The sequence below is a fragment of the Ambystoma mexicanum genome, chromosome 9 (genome assembly GCF_040938575.1).
Source record: "Ambystoma mexicanum isolate Mex_15411 chromosome 9, UKY_AmexF1_1, whole genome shotgun sequence".
Taxonomy (NCBI): domain Eukaryota; kingdom Metazoa; phylum Chordata; class Amphibia; order Caudata; family Ambystomatidae; genus Ambystoma; species Ambystoma mexicanum.
The window spans coordinates 696,271,878-696,289,426 of NC_090931.1; the positions used below are offsets into that span (position 1 = coordinate 696,271,878).

Consider the following 17,549-nt stretch of genomic DNA (forward strand, 5'->3'; position numbering starts at 1 on the left):
GCCGGTTCAGTCCATGTTACCCTCCTTGCCACAGTGGCCCATGGGGATGGAGCAGGATGGCATCAACCTGGTGATCTGAGTTGAGCCGTTCCCGCGGATTTGTTCGCTGCAAACTCGCTGTCAATCAAGGCACTGGGTAATACTATACATCTAGTTTGCTCACAACAAAGAAACAGTCCTGAAACACGGAAGTGGGGGAAGACGGACAAAGAAGGTAAGGGTGGGGCTGGGGTAAGTTGTGTGTGTTTTGCTGTATGTGCTGATATGTATGCATGTGTGAGCGTGATAGTGGGAAGGAGAGTGGTGAGGAGAGAGAAAGGGATGGAGATCTGACTGAGAATGCTATGGAGAGCAGGCTAGGGGTGTCCCCCGCCAAACACAGGGGAAGTAGTAGGGGGAGGAGGTTTGGCCAGACTATGGGGGTTTTTGTGGGGGTGTCCCCCACATAGGGGAATAGTGGAAAGGGACGTGCAATGGAAGCAAGACAACGCAGCGCAACACAGGTACGAATCCTGATCCCGCGCTTAGAAACCAATCTCCAGTATTAAGCACGTTATAAAAGAACAATTATAATTTTAATAATTATAATGTGAAATGATGTTTCCCCGCAGTGCCAGGATCGGAACCGGTGAACCAGGATTCGATCAAATCAGCGTAGACGCAAACAACTTAGATCCGACTTGAGGACATGCACTTATTTTCATGGAGAGTGACCGCATGCCGGGGGGAGGTGAAAGCACTAGTTCAAAGTGCCGACAGAGGATCGACGATTGCGCGCTGAGTTCTCTAATACAAGTTTGCGTGAAAAGCACAGGAAGAGGAGTAAAGCATTAATTTAATACCAGAGAGACAGAGGGCCGGATTTCCCCATAAAAAAAGCTGTTTGAATCTGGCCCAGTGTTTCGTACACTGCGTCACTGCATGTCTGACAGAGGAGGGCTCAGCACAGTGCCTACCACCAACACTCTGGCGCCAGAGGGCGTAGCAACCTCACGACTCCCCTCCATGTCCCACCAACCAAGAATGGAGGCAGCATCACCAACAATACAAAAGGTGGGGGCTGGACCCGCTCACAGCCTGCCTAAAAAGTCAGTAGAGAAAGAGACTCGTCAGGTGTGGACTACCACCTGGTCCAGCCAGAGTCAAAATCAGGCCCTGAGTTCCTAAAGGATGCTCGGTGTCACTGCGTCAACTCTCCATCATCCCCTAGAATGTTCAGCAGAAGAGGAACAAAAGACGTTTCTACTTTCTTTCATAAAAAATATATCCCTCATTTTGGAACAGTTGTCCCTTAGAGGTGCTTCAATCGCTGTTTTGAAGGCCACTTTGGGAGCTTTCTGAAACCGAGATTGAATTAACATTGCATCGGTGGCTATTGCTCGGTCCTGGCTAGAAACATTAGTAAAGGCAGATCAATTCGAATTCAGATCATTCTATTTGGGGACAGTATATAACCTTTGCCTAACTTGTTTGGAACAAAGATGGCAAATCTTATAGTTAGTCCACGTATACATTACAGCCAGTCACCTCAAGATAACTGGCCAGAATCTGGAAGTTGGAAGAAGGTTGGATCCAGTACATCGTGTGTCTTTTCTTCAGTGTAATGTGAATTCTTAGGTAACATTTGTGATGGGAAAGATAGCAGAGTTTCATGAAATAACAAGGTTCAAGGTCATGCGCTTACTTATTTAATGTAAGATCCAGGATGAATCTTGAGCCAAAGGCCTCGATCTGGAAACTTGCCTGGGCAAGATGCACCGCCTGCGAACGAGAAAAGACACGAGATGAGTACCCAGTCTGCTGCGATTGGCTGTTACAAGGATGATCATGACAAAGTCTGCGAATAACAACACTGACCCCTCCCTTTTTTTTACCCCCGGTGTTATTCAGCTTTGTCCTTGGGCATACTGCCCTGTAATGAAATAGGAGATCAGCTGCCAGGCTGTGAAACAGTATTAGGGCTGGGGGAGAATCAGTGACATGTCAACCTGCCCAGAAATGTGACTGCCTAGAACTGCACGCCTTCCAGTACATCAACTAATGCCCTGAGTATCCTATATGGTATATAGTTTCATATTTTTGAGAATAATTTGCGATAATAAGGTCTCACATGGAACAGAGTTATTTAATAATCAAAAACCTTTAAAGAACACAGAAAAAGTGTTTTTCTTCTTTTTTGAATAATATATTGCAATGACAAGAGCTCCTATTCAGTTCGTTTTTTTGAACATTTATAGACACACGCTAATACCGCCAAACGTGGGGGCCCTTATGCATCTACAGATGGTGCCTGCAGCAGAAAGGTAAAGTCTCCTGTAATTAACTTTGCATCTCCAGGAAGGGAGCCACCCCAGGTAGGTTCATTTTAAAATTATTTGAAAGGATACTTGACCCACTAGCGAGTCCGACATGGCGTCTCAATTAAGTCGGAATTGTTTGCAAAAACTGTGAACAGTGTTCTATTTGGCTGCTCTCTGCATCTCAGTTAAGAGAATATTTCTCAGCAGGACAAGGGCCTTTTCACGAGCGTAGCAGGATGGCGCCTGGGGCAACTTAGTAAAGCCGTGTTGGATTTCTTTATGGCAGCTGGACACACGACGCAACCAAAGTCCATATGGTCTGCACTGAGACGGCTAAGCCTATATTGCCTAAACTATAGGGAATTAAGAACTGGTGAACTTTAAGGGTTTTTTCATATCAAAACATCTGCTACCTCTAATTAAAGCAGCGGCTCATGCTCTTTTAACAGATGCCTGCTCGGCAAGCCTCTGCTGGCATTCTAAACTCCAGGTAGATGTCAGAGACACGTGACTATGCCTCTGCCCGTGATTGGCCACTTACACAGCATTTCGACTCCCTTCAATAGAGAAAAGTACTATGTTTTGAGTTATCTGCCTGAAATAGTCCCTGAATTTGATACAATATTGTGCAAAAGAAGGACAAATCCAGAGTCATGTTCCAGCCTTTATTTGTGTTCCAAATGCACTTTGGGGAAACAAACCCCAGTGTAGATTCTACTCCAAAGTGTTAAACTCATGTTTGATGTCGCACATATATAGCCAGTCTTCAGAGAGTTGGGTGGACCCAAAAAGAAACCTTTTCGGTGGTCTTGTTGGTTTAGTCCACCATGAAAGAGAGGCTCCTGAATAGGAACCACCCTTTTCTGCACAGCTCCCCAATATTTGGTTTTAAATCTCAATCCTGTAAGGTAAGGGCATCAAATGGCTATTGGCATCCTCCATGTGGGGCGTTGGTGAGTTTGCCCTATAGCTACCCAGAGTCTCTGAATAGTACAGTTGGAATTATTACTGGAAAATACGTAGACCATCTGGCGGGAATTCACCAGTTCCTGGTCAATGACTCCCTGTTCCTCCTGATCCCTTACTCTGCAGTTTTGTCGCCACTGTCACCTGTCTGATTATTCTTTATCAATAATAAGTCACCTAACCCCCAGAGAACCTTTCACTAAGGAGGTCTTGAAGAACCATCACAAGTCTGATCTCCACATTCACCCCACCTTTAAGTACCTGAGAACTAAATTCCTACTACGGTCCACAAACACTCCTATTAACTGCGCTTTAACTAGGACAGTTGCCTGTGCAAAAGTATTCCATATTAAACCGCTCCATGGATTAATCAACAATTAAAGAAGGATAGGCAGATCCTCAGGCGTACTGATGACTCTTGCTGCAGATCGCTAGACCATTGCTTGTCTGTTCTGCTTTCATCTCTTTCGCACTCTTATGAAGTCACTGGGCACCCTGCTAAATCTAATTTTCTAGTAACCCAAGTTTCCGCTGCCTCCAATCGAACACGTGAATTATTTAAACTCATCAAGCATTGTATTGATTCCTCTCCTGGCTCCTAGTCTCTGGAGGATAGCTCAGGAGAAATGTGCTCACCTTGGAAACAAGACAACACAGAGCAACCCAGGTTCAATCCCCATGTCCGCGCTTAGAAAACTCTGGGTATTAAGGGTGTTATAAATAACCTATCATATCTGCAGAGTTTCCTTCTGTGCTGGCTAACGCCTTTCATTCTCATTTTGTGGAAACAATTTGAACAACTTCAATCCCATATTGGCTCCAAAATTCCCCATTCCACTTCTCCAACTCCCTGTATTTTTCAATATGATATGATATGATAGGTTATTTATAACGCGCTTAAAAACCGGAGGCTTCTAAGCGCGAACCCAGGGATCAAACCTGTGTTGCTCCGTCACGTCTTGCTTCCAAGGTGAGCACGTTGCTGCTGAGCTATCCTCCCGAGACGGTTCCTATTTGGGAATCCTGCCCCCTCGGTTTGGAACTATGATTTGTGTCAGGGTCTCTCCTCTCTTAACCCTACTTCCTACTCTGGTGATCCATCGCACCTTTTTTAACATATTCTTGATATTCATTCTCGTTTTTGTCTGTCCCTCATCAACACTTCTTTCAGCCAGGGATGTTTTAAGTGCTGATTTCTTACAAAATGGACAAACTCTGCCCCCCACCCCACTAAAGAAAATTGCTTCCACCCTGCGGACATTGGCCAACCTATTTCCTCGTGTTAACGTTCCATGCACCTTTGCCATCACTGTTTGGAGGGAGCCAGTCAGTCTGGACTGTAGTACAGAGAGTTATACCCTGCAGATGGTGGATGTTGCGCTGCACATATTGGGCACTGGTGGAGCGGCCTACTTGCTCATGCTTGAGGGTCTCTCAGCAGCACCTGACAAGGTTAACCATGAAGTATTGCTTCACATTCCACCGTCCCATATGTGACGGCAACATGGGAAGATACACTGGAGGGAACAACCTATCCATATTGCCTTGACAGCTGTGAACATTTGTTGTACTTTATGTTCTTTTGGCCAGCTTATCTGCAAGCGAGACCCAGAACATGGAACCTCTGAGATATCGGGTTTTCAGGTAGGGCCTCACGGACCGGTGCATCAGTATGCAGACAGAAACCCAGATCTATCCCAGGGTACTCTCTCTAAACCTTTCACTTGGTGTCACCCCCACCCTGGTGACCTCTGTGAAGTCTCTTGATTGTCCCGTTCTTGTCTCTTGCCGTTCATTCTTCTTTGGGAGGTCACGTCTTTTTTTTGCCAACAACAGGTTTTTGTTCCGGCCTCCATGGTCTTGTATTAACTCACCTGGTAATTGCCGGTTCACGGATCCGACAGTTTCATTTTTGGTTTGTCTAAAAACAGAATTACAGTCAGTGGTCCCTTTGATTTCTGGCACTGAAAAACTTGACCACATCGCCCCATTTTTATTTTCTCTAAACGGGCTCCCTATTCACGTTCGAGCCCTTTTACAGCTGTGCTGCATCTCAAACCAGGTGGACCTGATGGGCCAGTCAGCTTATTTAGCCTCTAATCTTTGTATTGCTGAAGGGTCGAGGGCCACTAGGAGCTCAGACATCCCAGGACTAGCCATACCATTCTCAAAACATGCGTGTTACTCTGCAGAGTCCCTTTTCTGTTTCTCACTCTGTGAACGGAACACCTTGCTTCCCTCCATGTGTTTACTCCCAACCGTACTGGCTTTCGTAAAGCCCCTAAAACCCATTTGTTTTCCCTTGCTTATCCCTTGTATACTTAAAATGGAGATCTTTATTTTCTACCACTTTTTGGGTATTTTTATGTTGGATATTTAGCTCCAATGTTTTATACTATTGCACTGTGACTGAATGTTTTAGTTATGGAACAATTTTGTATCTTTAATTCCTTGCACAGAACTGGGCTACCACGGGGTCAGGAGGCGCTTTTTACATTCTGTAAATAAAATAAATTAATTAAATCTGCCACCCTCCATGCCGCTCACCTTGATGGCTCCATCCGTTACCATAACTTAGACACCTTCATGAACACAGAAATCTCAGCTTCTCTCACTAAGAACAGACCGGAAGGATAGGATATGATAGGTTATTTAAAAGGCCCTTCCTACCCAGAGGTTTCTAAGCACAGACACGGGGATCATCAAACCTGTGGTGCTCCGTGGCATCTTGCTTCCAAGGCGAGCACGTTGCCCCTGAGCTATCCTCCAGAGACTGGGAGGATAGCTCAGGGATGTCACAAAGGTGTGTCTTTACGATCAGCAGCAGTTGCTACAAACTCATTACCATCCAACACACCATTAATTTCGACCTGCTAAAAACGGCTTACATGTTACTGACCCAAGGTCCCGCCATTTCGTTTCTGGTGCCGTTTCAGTCACCCCGAACACAACTCTTCATTACGTTGCACCATGTCTCATGAGATTTCAACCTGTGGCTCAAAGACCCACCGATTCCCTCAGTGAGGCAAATTCTGAACATCTCCCAGTGCTAGGAACTCAACATCATTTCCAGTACTCCTTTACACAAAAAGGCCATTGCTTCCCAAGGCCCTGTACCAACAAAAAGGTTCAATCTGTGTTATCTCCCCCGATGAGCTTCTACTAAAGTCAGAAATTCTGAAATGCCCTCTCACCATGCTTTGTTGGCAAAGTAGCAAACATCGAAGAGGGAATCAGCCAATCCCTCACCCATACCATGCCATGCCACCCCTTGTTGAACTGCTCTGGCCACCTCCAGTTCAATTTCAATTTTGTTACATGGACAATTCCAAAATCCTTTTCTGGCTCGTCTGTCCAAAGAAGCTGGCAAACCATTCCCCACTGTTGTAGCTGCTCCCCAGGAGACACCCTTTCCATCCTCCATGCTAAGTCATCAACTGCTACCCTAGCAATGGCAGAGTACCCAAACCACTTACACATTCCCTAATCTTCTGCTCTGAGCATTGTTACTAGACTCGCGAGGGATTGGGATCTATCGCTATATACCAGGTCTTCCCTGGATCTCAAAATCCCTTGAAAAAAGAAGTCTCCTGGCAGCTACAACTTCACATTGGAGGCCATGCCATTTGCAATCAGCGCCAGTCTGACTTAGGCCCTCCTGCTTGGCATGGAATCGTCCTTCTTCTCTCCCTGGGGTGATATGCTAAACTCAACCAATGATAGAGCTCTCTCTATGCAGGTTGTAGCCAACCTCTCACCACCCATTGATACAGTGGAGTGCAGGATCCATCTTCAGCCACTTCGAGCAGTGGCTAGAGTCCCTGATAGTGCTTTGAAGTGGCTCTCCTTGTTTCTCTCAGAAGCACATCAAGGAGACCTGCATCCCATCACCTCCTCCAGCCCAGAACTGATTCCTGTGGCCTTAAACAGGTTTCCATCTTATCCCTACTGCAGCTTGACATCTATATAAAGACTCTGATCACATGTTCAAGGCCCACAGTCAGCATGGCCAGTCCTGTGCAGACAACATGCAAATACACCTGCCCGTCCAAGGCTTCATGATCAATTCACAGAAGTGTTTTAAAGAACAGTTGCAAAACAACTTTCGTGAAGCTCAACTTCAGAAAGAGTGTGATACTGCTGCTTAGGCCTAAATGCCTCCTTATAAACAGAACACTCTAGGCCCGGCGCCTTTCTCTTAAGAAGCTGCCCCAATTAAAGAAAAGGAAGAAACCAAGTCTTAGTATCACAACATGCCTGATCCTGATTTCCTTCTCAACATGACCCATTGTTATGTCCTGTGTACGAGTGGACTGGAGCTGGTAAAGTCAGCAATCTCTTAAACAATATATGTTGCTTTTGTTTGCAATCGATCAGCACTTACTGCCCCCTGTAACTCTGACACATACCATATATAGTGTGAGATGTACCCCTAAAGATACCGAACACAACATCCAAGGGGAACCACGCAGGGAAGCAAAGAACCGCCCCATTTACAGCGCGTGCCCAGGAGCTGATATGATGTTCAGGAGATGGAGGGAGGGATTTAGCCACTCTGACAATTTTTCACTGGATAATACACCGTTGAATTCGGAGAGCAGATTTTCAAACGACCCAGCCACAAACAGTCCTTAACAACAGGGCTTCTCAACAGTGCTTCAGTATATTGATTGGTAAAATGTTGCACTCACACCAGAAGAGGGGTCCCGAATTCCATTAGTCTGTTGTTACTTTCATTAGCAAACACAGTGCTTCATTTGTAAAAAAAATAAAGAGGTGCCAGGGCCCACATATGTTCTAGCACTTCTGTTTGTTTGTTTGTTTATTATTTATAGAAGACACCACATCCTAAGGTATCTGGGCGCTTTACAAGACATTTTAGGATACAAAAATACATACAAGTGGAAATGGATACCGAGTAGAACGTCAAAAGGTAGTAAGAACATAGAAGCATAGCAGTTAAGTATAGTAGTCACAAAACAACTGCGCGTGCACGGATACATTTGTCAGTGAGAAGGGCGATACATACAAAGAGGTTGTCCGCAGACGTTGTCGTAGGTGCCAGCAGGAGGCCAGTGGAATCTAGTTTATAGAATCAAGGGTTGTGGTTGATGGGTGCAATGCCTATCACCACTTCATAATTAAAATGATTCTGAGGGCCCGATTCATAACTTGGCGCAGTGAACGTGCTAAAGAGCATGATTCACTGCACCAAACGAGGACGCCCAGGCGCCACCAGTATTCACAAGTGGGCCTGGGCGTCCTCGTAGTGCACGACAGTGCACCTTGAGCATTGCACCTGCTTTAGTTATAACGGGCGCAATCCTGAAATCTCGGCAGCATTTTTGTAACATAACAACATCAGTATTTTACAAAAATTCTGCCGGGAACACAGGTGTAAATGAACACTTTCCTATACACCCTTAGGTGTATAGGAAAGTGTGCATATACACCCGTGCGGTGTATATGCACACTTAGGTGTAAATGAAAGTGTTCATTCATTTACACCAAAGTAAGCAGACTAGTGAAGCTGCTTGCTTTGGTTTATATGAATGTGTTCATATACACGTGTTTATATGAACACTTTCATATGAATCAAACAAGGCTTCTTGTGGCACTCCGCCAGTATAACGGCACCAAAATGGTACTGTATATGTGCGCGATTTTAGCGCACATATAAAACTGGAGGAGTGCCACAAGAATACCCTTCCAAAAAGCCATGTATTCCGAAAGTGCCGCATTCATACCGACTTCGGAAGAATGCCCCACCTTCAGAATAGGTCTTAAATAACGAAAAGGTTGTTAACCCTTTTAACGAAATTTTCGGTACTTAAGACCAGGTTGAGAATCGGGCCCTGGCTCAAAAATGCCAGGGCTCAAAAATAAGAGCCAGGGCTGAGCCCTGACAAAAAAAAAAAAAACACAATATAAGACCAGTCCAAACAGTTTTCAGAATGTTTATGTTGTCATTAGATCGGGGTGCCTTTTCTAGATTTGCTTGAGCCTCAAAAGCCTAAGATTCAGAGGTCGAAGTGGGCGGGAGCGGGCGGGAGCAGTGTTCCCATACTTATTATTTTTAAGATTCACTGTTCCTATACTTTTATATTAAAAAGAAACCTTTCTAGAATGGTTTAGTTTTAAAATAAAAGTGTAGGAAGAAGTTGAAGCTTGCACTTCAGTGCAGAGCACTGCACATTGCCATAAAGAGCAGGTATGTTTGTTTGGGGTTTGGATTGTATGTGGTAGGGGGCATGGCGATGGGGTTTGTGGGGAGCAGGGCAGACCAGCAGGGAACATAGTTCCACTAATTCTTTTCGTACACTTGGTCCACTGCTTAGACTGTTTCACTGTGGGACAAGCTTTCTTATAGTTGTGGGCTTTTCTCATCGGAGAAGGGGCTTATTCAGGTTCTCCTCGTTAAGTAATGCCATTAGCTCACATTCAGGTACCTTCCGCTGTGAAATAAACCAGCCTACGTTCTCAGATGCATTTACCTTCTTAATGTCAGTGCATGGAATGATGAAAAAGAAGGCTAAGTGCCTCATTAATAGCCTGTCAGAAATGGTAAAGCATGTTTTTCGCCTCCTGCAGTTCATGCCTGAACTCCAGATGCGCACATACCAGGCAATAACAAGCAAAAGGTCCACAGTCGCTATTCATGAGATTCTGCATCCTTAAAACACTGAACCTCCGAAATCCTACTTAACGCGTCCAGTAAACAGAGGTATGATACCACCCAAAATAAGAACAAAAGCACCACCAGCTTCTAGCAAAACATTGCTGGTAAGGAGCGCCAGGTGCCTCCAATCTAGGGTGACCAGATTTTGAAAATAAAAAAACGGGACAGGCCACCAACATAGAAGTAGGACTACAGCTCCAGTGGTGAAACTGTAGTCCTACTTCTATGTGGGTGGCCTGTCCTGTGTCATGTTGCAGGAACAGACGCTTATTGGGACCCGGAGGAAAGTGGAAGGTATGTGGCAGGAGTGAAAATCGGGTGAGGAGAGCGCCCGGGGTCCCGAGACTATTTTAAGTTTAAAACCCCCGTCCGGGAATTGGGGATTGGGTGGATACCATTGTGGTTTTTGGCCAAACCGATGGAAAAATCATGATATCGGGCCAAACACTGGGATGGTATCCGCCTGATCCCCAAAAAACGCGGATCAGGGTTTTTAAACTTAAAACAGTCTCAGGACTCGGGGACGGAGGTGCAAATCCTCAGACAGTCCTGGCAGAACCGGGACGTCTGGTCACCCTACTCCAATCAAATCCAAAAGGGTTGAAGAAATCCACCGAGAGCATGTAGCACAAATACACCAACATGCTGGAGGGTTGAGCCCTGTGACACCCACTTAGGAGCACTTTACATTATATTTGAAAGCAGAATACATGATGCCACATAGCAACAGAGGGCACAACATACCAGGAGGAGAAGGCCACATAGCTCCAGAATAAGACTCTCACCCAGACACTCACAGAGTGGCAATTATTAACACGCTGCAGGCTGGCTACAAATATAATCATGCCATTAGTTCGCCTGACTGAGCAAGAGTTTGAAAATCACATCAGCATATGTACAGCCAACCCCTTCTGTTGAGGTTGGTGTGCAACACTCCCTGGGCATCTTGCATCAAATGTAGCAGCCAACTTTTACACAAGAGCTCATCCAGGTATGATGTGCCCTTTGTTTCAATGCCTCAGCATGCAAAGCAGCGCCTACGCCACGAACATGGAATGCATCAGTGCCATAAAAGGCTGCTTCTATGACACTGCACACATGCCCAAAATGATTGGAGCCCTGGACTGTGCACATGTCCCATTTTGCCATTTCAGGCCCATAAGAAGATCTTCAGGACTCACTAGATGCAACACCCTCAATGTGCAGATGACCTATGGCACTGATACCCACAATGTGTAGATGACCCATGGCACTGATACCCTCAATGTGCAGGTGACCTATGGCACCGATACCCGCAATGTGCAAATGACCTATGGCACTGATACCCTCAATGTGCAGATGACCAATGGCACTGATACCCTCAATGTGCAGATGACCTATGGCACTGATACCCGCAACGTGCAGATGACCTATGGCACCGATACCCTCAACGTGCAGATGACCAATGGCACTGATACTCTCAATGTGCAGATGACCAATGGCACCGATACCCACAATGTGTAGATGACCTATGGCACCGATACCCTCAACGTGCAGATGACCAATGGCACTGATACCCTCAATGTGCAGATGACCTATGGCACTGATAACCGCAATGTGCAGATGACCTATGGCACCGATACCCTCAATGTGCAGATGACCAATGGCACTGATACTCTCAATGTGCAGATGACCTATGGCACCGACCTAACCATCACACACTGCTGGGCATATTTCCCTGATTCGTCTCATTATGCCCTGATCTTCTGCAATAGTACCCTGCCAACCTGCAAGGCCACACATAGAGGACAACGGATATGGCTACTAGGCATATGCTGCCAACTGTGTGTGCAACCTCACAGGTATATGAGCTCATATGCAGCGGGAAATGCAAGTGCCCTGAAGAGTGTGGTGTGGGTATCTATCTGAGGAGTTTGGGTACACTGATCCACATTCATACTTTCATTCTCATATGCCTCGTGCCTTTTCAGGTTGTCCCAATGTTGTTTTGCAGTCTTAAGTGCTCCAGGGTTGTGATGGCACTTATTTCACTGTGTCGTACACCCTGGCCCACAGTTGGGCACACTTGCCAGGTGCTCTTTCGGCATGAGGTTGCCCACCAGCCTGCGGCTCTCCTTGGCCACTCACTCAGCCAGGACAGTCACCTCTTGTTCTATGAATTCGAGACTTCTCTAGTATCCCTTATGTCTTTGCCTCCTGCTGCATCTACTGATTCTAGTGACCCAATATTGTCCGATGAATGGCTGACTGCGGCTCTGTTGCTGGATTGAGATACAGTAATGGCCGACGGAGGCCGCGTCTGCGTAATCGGAGGCAGTGTTTTCAGTAATAGGATTTCCGCATTTGTGGACTCATTTCCTGTACGTTTTACCACATATGGTAATTACCACTTCTGCATGCCCTGTGGTAAATTCTATATTGCCTATCATGTCTCTTTTCCCTGTGTGAAGTATTAGTATTGTGCTTGCTGCCTTACCGCTGCTTTTCCGCTCTACTGTTAATAAGGCCCATAGTCTTTATTAGAAACTTGGTCCATGCGTTTATCAGAGGAGCTGATGGTGCGCTCAGCTCGTCTTCACTGTCCCAGCGACTCTGAGGTGCAGCCCCTTCCACGAAACTTTGTACATTTTATGTTACTATCATTAGAAATCTAGACTGCAGAGATAGAGAATCATGGGAAAATGAACACGTTTTTAATTCTAGGAGTGCTGATTCCATTCTATGGCCTGGGCGGAATCCAGACTGGCGTGCCCAAGGGGATTATTGGTTTTGAGGTACTTCTGTATTTGTAGGTATGCTGCACTGTCCAGTGTTTTAAGTGTAAAAAGGGGACTGTCATTATGGGGCGGTAGTTAGTTGGAATATTCGGGTCAAGGTTTGGCTTCTTAAGGAGTGGGACTACCCAGGCGTCTTTCAGGTTCACTGGCATGATCCAGGTAGAGAAGGAGTTGTTGATGAGGGATGTGAAGAATGGAGCCAGCTCTATCACTCAGTCTCTGATGACTGAAGCTAGGCAGATGTCCTGTTGACATGTCTCTTATGATTTTAATGACTTCTAGATTGGAGACTGTGGTGAACTCAAACCGTCGTGTATCTAGGGGGCGGGGGGGGGGTTGATGAGGCTGATGGGTCTGGTTGTGACTCTGTGGCTAATAATTTGTTTTTCTTGGCCAGAAGTTTGGATTGTAATATTGTCCAGTAGGGCAATTTGAATATTGGAGCACCAAGTGGTGCCTTTGAGACAATTGTCTGAGAGGGGAACTGGCGATTTAACTTCCCGCAGTATAGCAAAGAGATCTCGGGTACCTGAACTTGCTTTTTTTTCCGATTCGGCCATTGTATGATAGATTTTTGGCGTGGAGAATAGCCTGTTTGTATGTTTTAGACAAGGAGGCGAAAAGCTCTTCGTTGGAGACGAATGGGTGCTTTTTCCAGGTGGTCTTGTCTGCTCTCTTAGATGTGCGAAGGGCCTTGAGTCTGGGGGTAAATCATGTGTAAATGTGAGCTGGTGGTTTAGGTTTACGTTTGCTCAGGGGTGCCACCTTCTCAATAGAAGCTAGAAGCGAATGGTTGTATACTTCAACCATTGTGGCAGGGTCGTTTGGTGACTGTTGCTAGGCTGTGATGGGCTTCAGCATTGATTGCAGGCTGGCTGGAGTGATGCTCCGGGTATTTCTTGCAAGAGTGGCTGGTATTGGTAGTGATGTGGCTAAGGCATGGTTGTTCAGTGGAATGGAGTAGGATATGACATTGTGGTCTGACCAGGGGCATATAAAGGTATGAAATAGGGGGCTCCTAGCATGAACCAGAACTCTGTTGCTGCACACCCCTTTTTGGGATCATGAGTTGCCGATCAAGGCGCCTGGATAACGGATTGACAAACTGCTAACATTCCCCCTGCCATCAGATGGAAAGGCCTTGGTCCTTAGCATGGTAAAACTGCTCAGTGATTTAAGCTCTTGTCTCTTGCACGTATCGATGTCTTTTTCATGGGTGCAACCACTGAATGTGTTCTTTGCATTGATGCAAAATTGTCTTTTTTTTAGAAAACAGAAGGGATCCCTCCTATATCCACCCCTTTTATTTTTCTGTGCTCCTTCCCCATTGGTCAATATATTTGTTTTTTAGCTATGTTTGAAATACACAACACTTCGATAGCGAGGCCTTTACACCGATGCAAAGACATATTGTCAGTCTTGCAACGATGCACAGACAAGTCACCATGGAATCCACAAAATGAGCCTTCCATGATTTCTGGGGCGAGAAAGTGGTTCCTGTGCTGGAGACCCATTTTAATACTTTCAGTATATCTCTGACTGTGGCACTGGACACGCCGCTAACAAGACTCTTGGGAGGCCATAACAAGGATTACAAACTAGAGAGTCCCCAGTGGCAATCTCAGAAAAGGTTCTGCATTGTGCACGGTGCGGTATCGACCGAAAAGGTTGTATATAAAAGGTCATATATACCTTTTGGCCACATTCGGCATAGGTATAAAATACTGAATCCGAAAATACTGAGGTAGGTAAGCAGAGGTTCTGGGGGTGTCCTCCGCACTCCTGCTTCGGTATTTCCAGGGTTTGGGGGCTGCAGGAGTGTCCCCCGCTTACAAGAAACAATGCAGAGGAAAAAAAAAAAAAGAAAAGCCGAATTGCAAAATGCAGCAGAGTGGGCCTCAGTATTTTGCCATTCGAGCTTTTCGTCTACGATATTTTAACGTACATCCACTGGGTGCCCACCCATTCTTCTCCCACCGCTATTTCCAGAAGGGGAGAAAGGGTGGGTGTCAGCCCTCTAGATGGAGCAGTTTCTGCGCCGTCTCACCTATCTTATAGTTATAGTCTCGACACCCAGTCATTATTTTCCCCCTACTTATAAGCTCATCCGGTTGCAGGGCTAAGGATGGGATGGAGAATATCTGATTGGGACAGTATCACTTCCCGAGCCACAATATTATTTAATTAGGAAGTGGGACAGAGAGCCACAAACGTCACTATGCGTCTGCTTCTAAACACTCTGGTGTATGGATCCAGAACCAGAAATTAAATCTTTGAGAAAACCAGCATCTATTTGGATGGGGTAAGATTGCATAGTGGCAGTGCCGGAGGGGGTCAAGTTCTAAAAAAAAAAAAGGTGGGGGACTCATTAACATACCAATTGAATGTGGCGTCACCAGAAATGTGCATATCAAGGGGCCCTCTGAAAGAAGTGGGAGGACTCCTGAGAAAGGTGGGGGACTCCGTCCACCCGCGCGAACTCTCGACTTGAGCACTGTGAAGCGGCGTAATGGATGTGGATGGGTGCGGTAGGTTTCGCTTTGTCCTGCTCAGTTTCCAGTGCCTGGAATGGCCTCTTAGCAGGGTGCAGGGGAGGCAGCTGCAGGGCAGTGTCGGAGGTGCGGTGGATGTCAGTGGATCACTGTGCTTTGACTTTTGCCAGAGCCCGCCAAATGACTATTTCACTCGTCCGTCACTTCGTGTAGACGTTTTTACAGCAACCTCCTGCTCACAAGAATTCATGGTGCCACAACCCACTACCCTGCTGGTGAAATCACTCAAACCATAAATACACACGTAATTTCAATTTTATGAAAGGTTTGTAATAAACCAACCATAATAAAAAAAAGTACACACTGAGAGCAGATAGGTTGCCAGTAATTCTTCCACAGTACCACAGACGTCTAATCTCCCTAAGCGCATGTGCATCAATTCTACCGAGACTGGAGTTCTTCTGGGTCACGCGCGAGTCTTCCTGATGGGATTGTGTCATGGGGGTTTTCTTTTCGCTTGTTGCCTTATTTCGTTCCCAGGGATGATTTGTTGATCAGTTGACATCTGACACATCCGTCCACTGTGTCCTTTTGCTCAGATGAGAACAGAGGCCTTGGTCTGTCAAAATATAATTAAAATAAAAAGGTCTTGTGCCTGAATTCATAAGAGAGATGGTTCTTTTTTCATTTGCAGGTGAATTTAAAGCAGTGAGGCTACCGTCTCTCTCTCGCCCAATGGATCAATGGTAAGGTATAGCATGGGGAGTGGGCGGCACTGGACAGCTCCAGACAAAGTCCACTCGCTGTGCCTGAGCTTCCTGCATCACTCAAGGGGCCCAGAAAAGGCTACATGGGATTCAACGTTCAATGAAAGGGGCTGTCTGAGCAATGGCAACACGACTTGGCAAACCAATGGAAAGACCAAAGAGTCTTTCCATATGGCACCAGATGGCGAAGACCTTCAGCCAGCCTTCTGCTGGATAGAACACTCGGTTCCAGAGCGCATCCAGCCCATGCGGTGCTGTGCTGAATGGAAAACCTATAGCTTTGTGTAGGAATAGCAATCGATTTCTCTGGGGTTCTGCTTATGAACCCTGGGGAGTGCTTTGCTATCTCCGTGATTTTACCCCTCTGGCAACTGAAGCTTAAAAAGAAAGCATGCCTTTTGCTCCTTTCACTAGCTTGTTATAATTATAATTGTTCACTTATAAAACAAAGTACGCGTTGTCCCTGAGCTATCCTTCCTCCCCAGGAGGCCTACCGTTATTGGCTACTGCTTGGTATCATGCTTCAACCTCAAGTTTTCAATAATGATAGGTTAGAAAAGCGACGATGGCCCTTCATTGGGGTCAACGGCTATGTGATGTCACTGGCTTTCAACCCATGTGCAGGGAGCTTCAAAAGACACATCCTGTCCCCTTAGCGCTCCCTATAACTTTGGTGAAGCAGCACTACTGTTGCAGCAACCCACTCTTCGTACTTTGACCCAGCCATGCTGCCAGATCCTGTGGTGGTTGAGGAGTGAGTGTTCCTTTTTGATTGCCAGAGTGCTCCTTTAATGTGTCAAACCAGACCAAAAGAGCTTGTGTGGCTGTCAATCAACCCACCCTACAACCTTTGCAGGCGATAGGACGAAATGACGGTTCTATGAGCCTAATAATGGGCGATAGGGCGGTGCTCACCCATTATGCATGGTATGTTTCCACTACCATGCAGGGTGATCCCCCTCAATTAGAAGACCGGGGAACCCTCTGCATATCAGCACCACTATATGGTTGAAGGAAAAAATGACCCTGCAGGCTACCATGTGTGACAGGTTGCCTGTCCAACCATGGGGTCCTGAAGAGCTGCCCACTGGCACTGCAGGAGGATTCTGCCCCTTACGAGCCCAACCCGCAAACGTCCACACTGACATCTGATTTAGAGTCCCAGAAGGCACAGAACAGAGCATGTTCAGGCTCTGAATCTGAGTTTGCAATCCCTCCTATGGGCTCTATGTAGGTTGGACTCAGGGGGAAGTGCATGGAAACACCCTGCTTGGTGTTTCCATGCACAGAGCCAGGAGCCAAGAACCACCGAGAATGGAAGAGCAATGTATGTTAAACAAATGTGTGTGTCTGTGTGGGTGTGTGTGTTGTGTGGGTGTATGTGATGGAGTGACTTTTTACTAGGATGCAGAGGCCCGTCAAGGCATTTTTGGGGATCGGTGTAGTGATATGGGGCAGAAAATGGGCAGTGAGAGCCAACTGCATGAATAGTTCACACCCCTGCACCTCTACTGAAAGATCAGATCGCCTGCTAACTATTGTATAGCCATCTGTAGTTGGATGTAAAT

The 17,549-nt window shown here is 46.2% G+C and overlaps 1 protein-coding gene across 5 annotated transcripts in view; it reads right to left on the reverse strand.

The window, feature by feature from the left end:
* The window catches only part of ADAM23 (ADAM metallopeptidase domain 23), a 742,840-nt gene that overhangs the window by 523,794 nt on the left and 201,497 nt on the right, over positions 1 to 17,549 (reverse strand). For all 5 annotated transcript variants that reach the window (XM_069615574.1, XM_069615576.1, XM_069615575.1 and 2 more), the window contains exon 3: positions 1,685 to 1,761. In XM_069615574.1, coding sequence (XP_069471675.1) covers positions 1,685 to 1,761 — 77 coding nt within the window. The remainder of the gene's footprint in view (positions 1 to 1,684; positions 1,762 to 17,549) is intronic.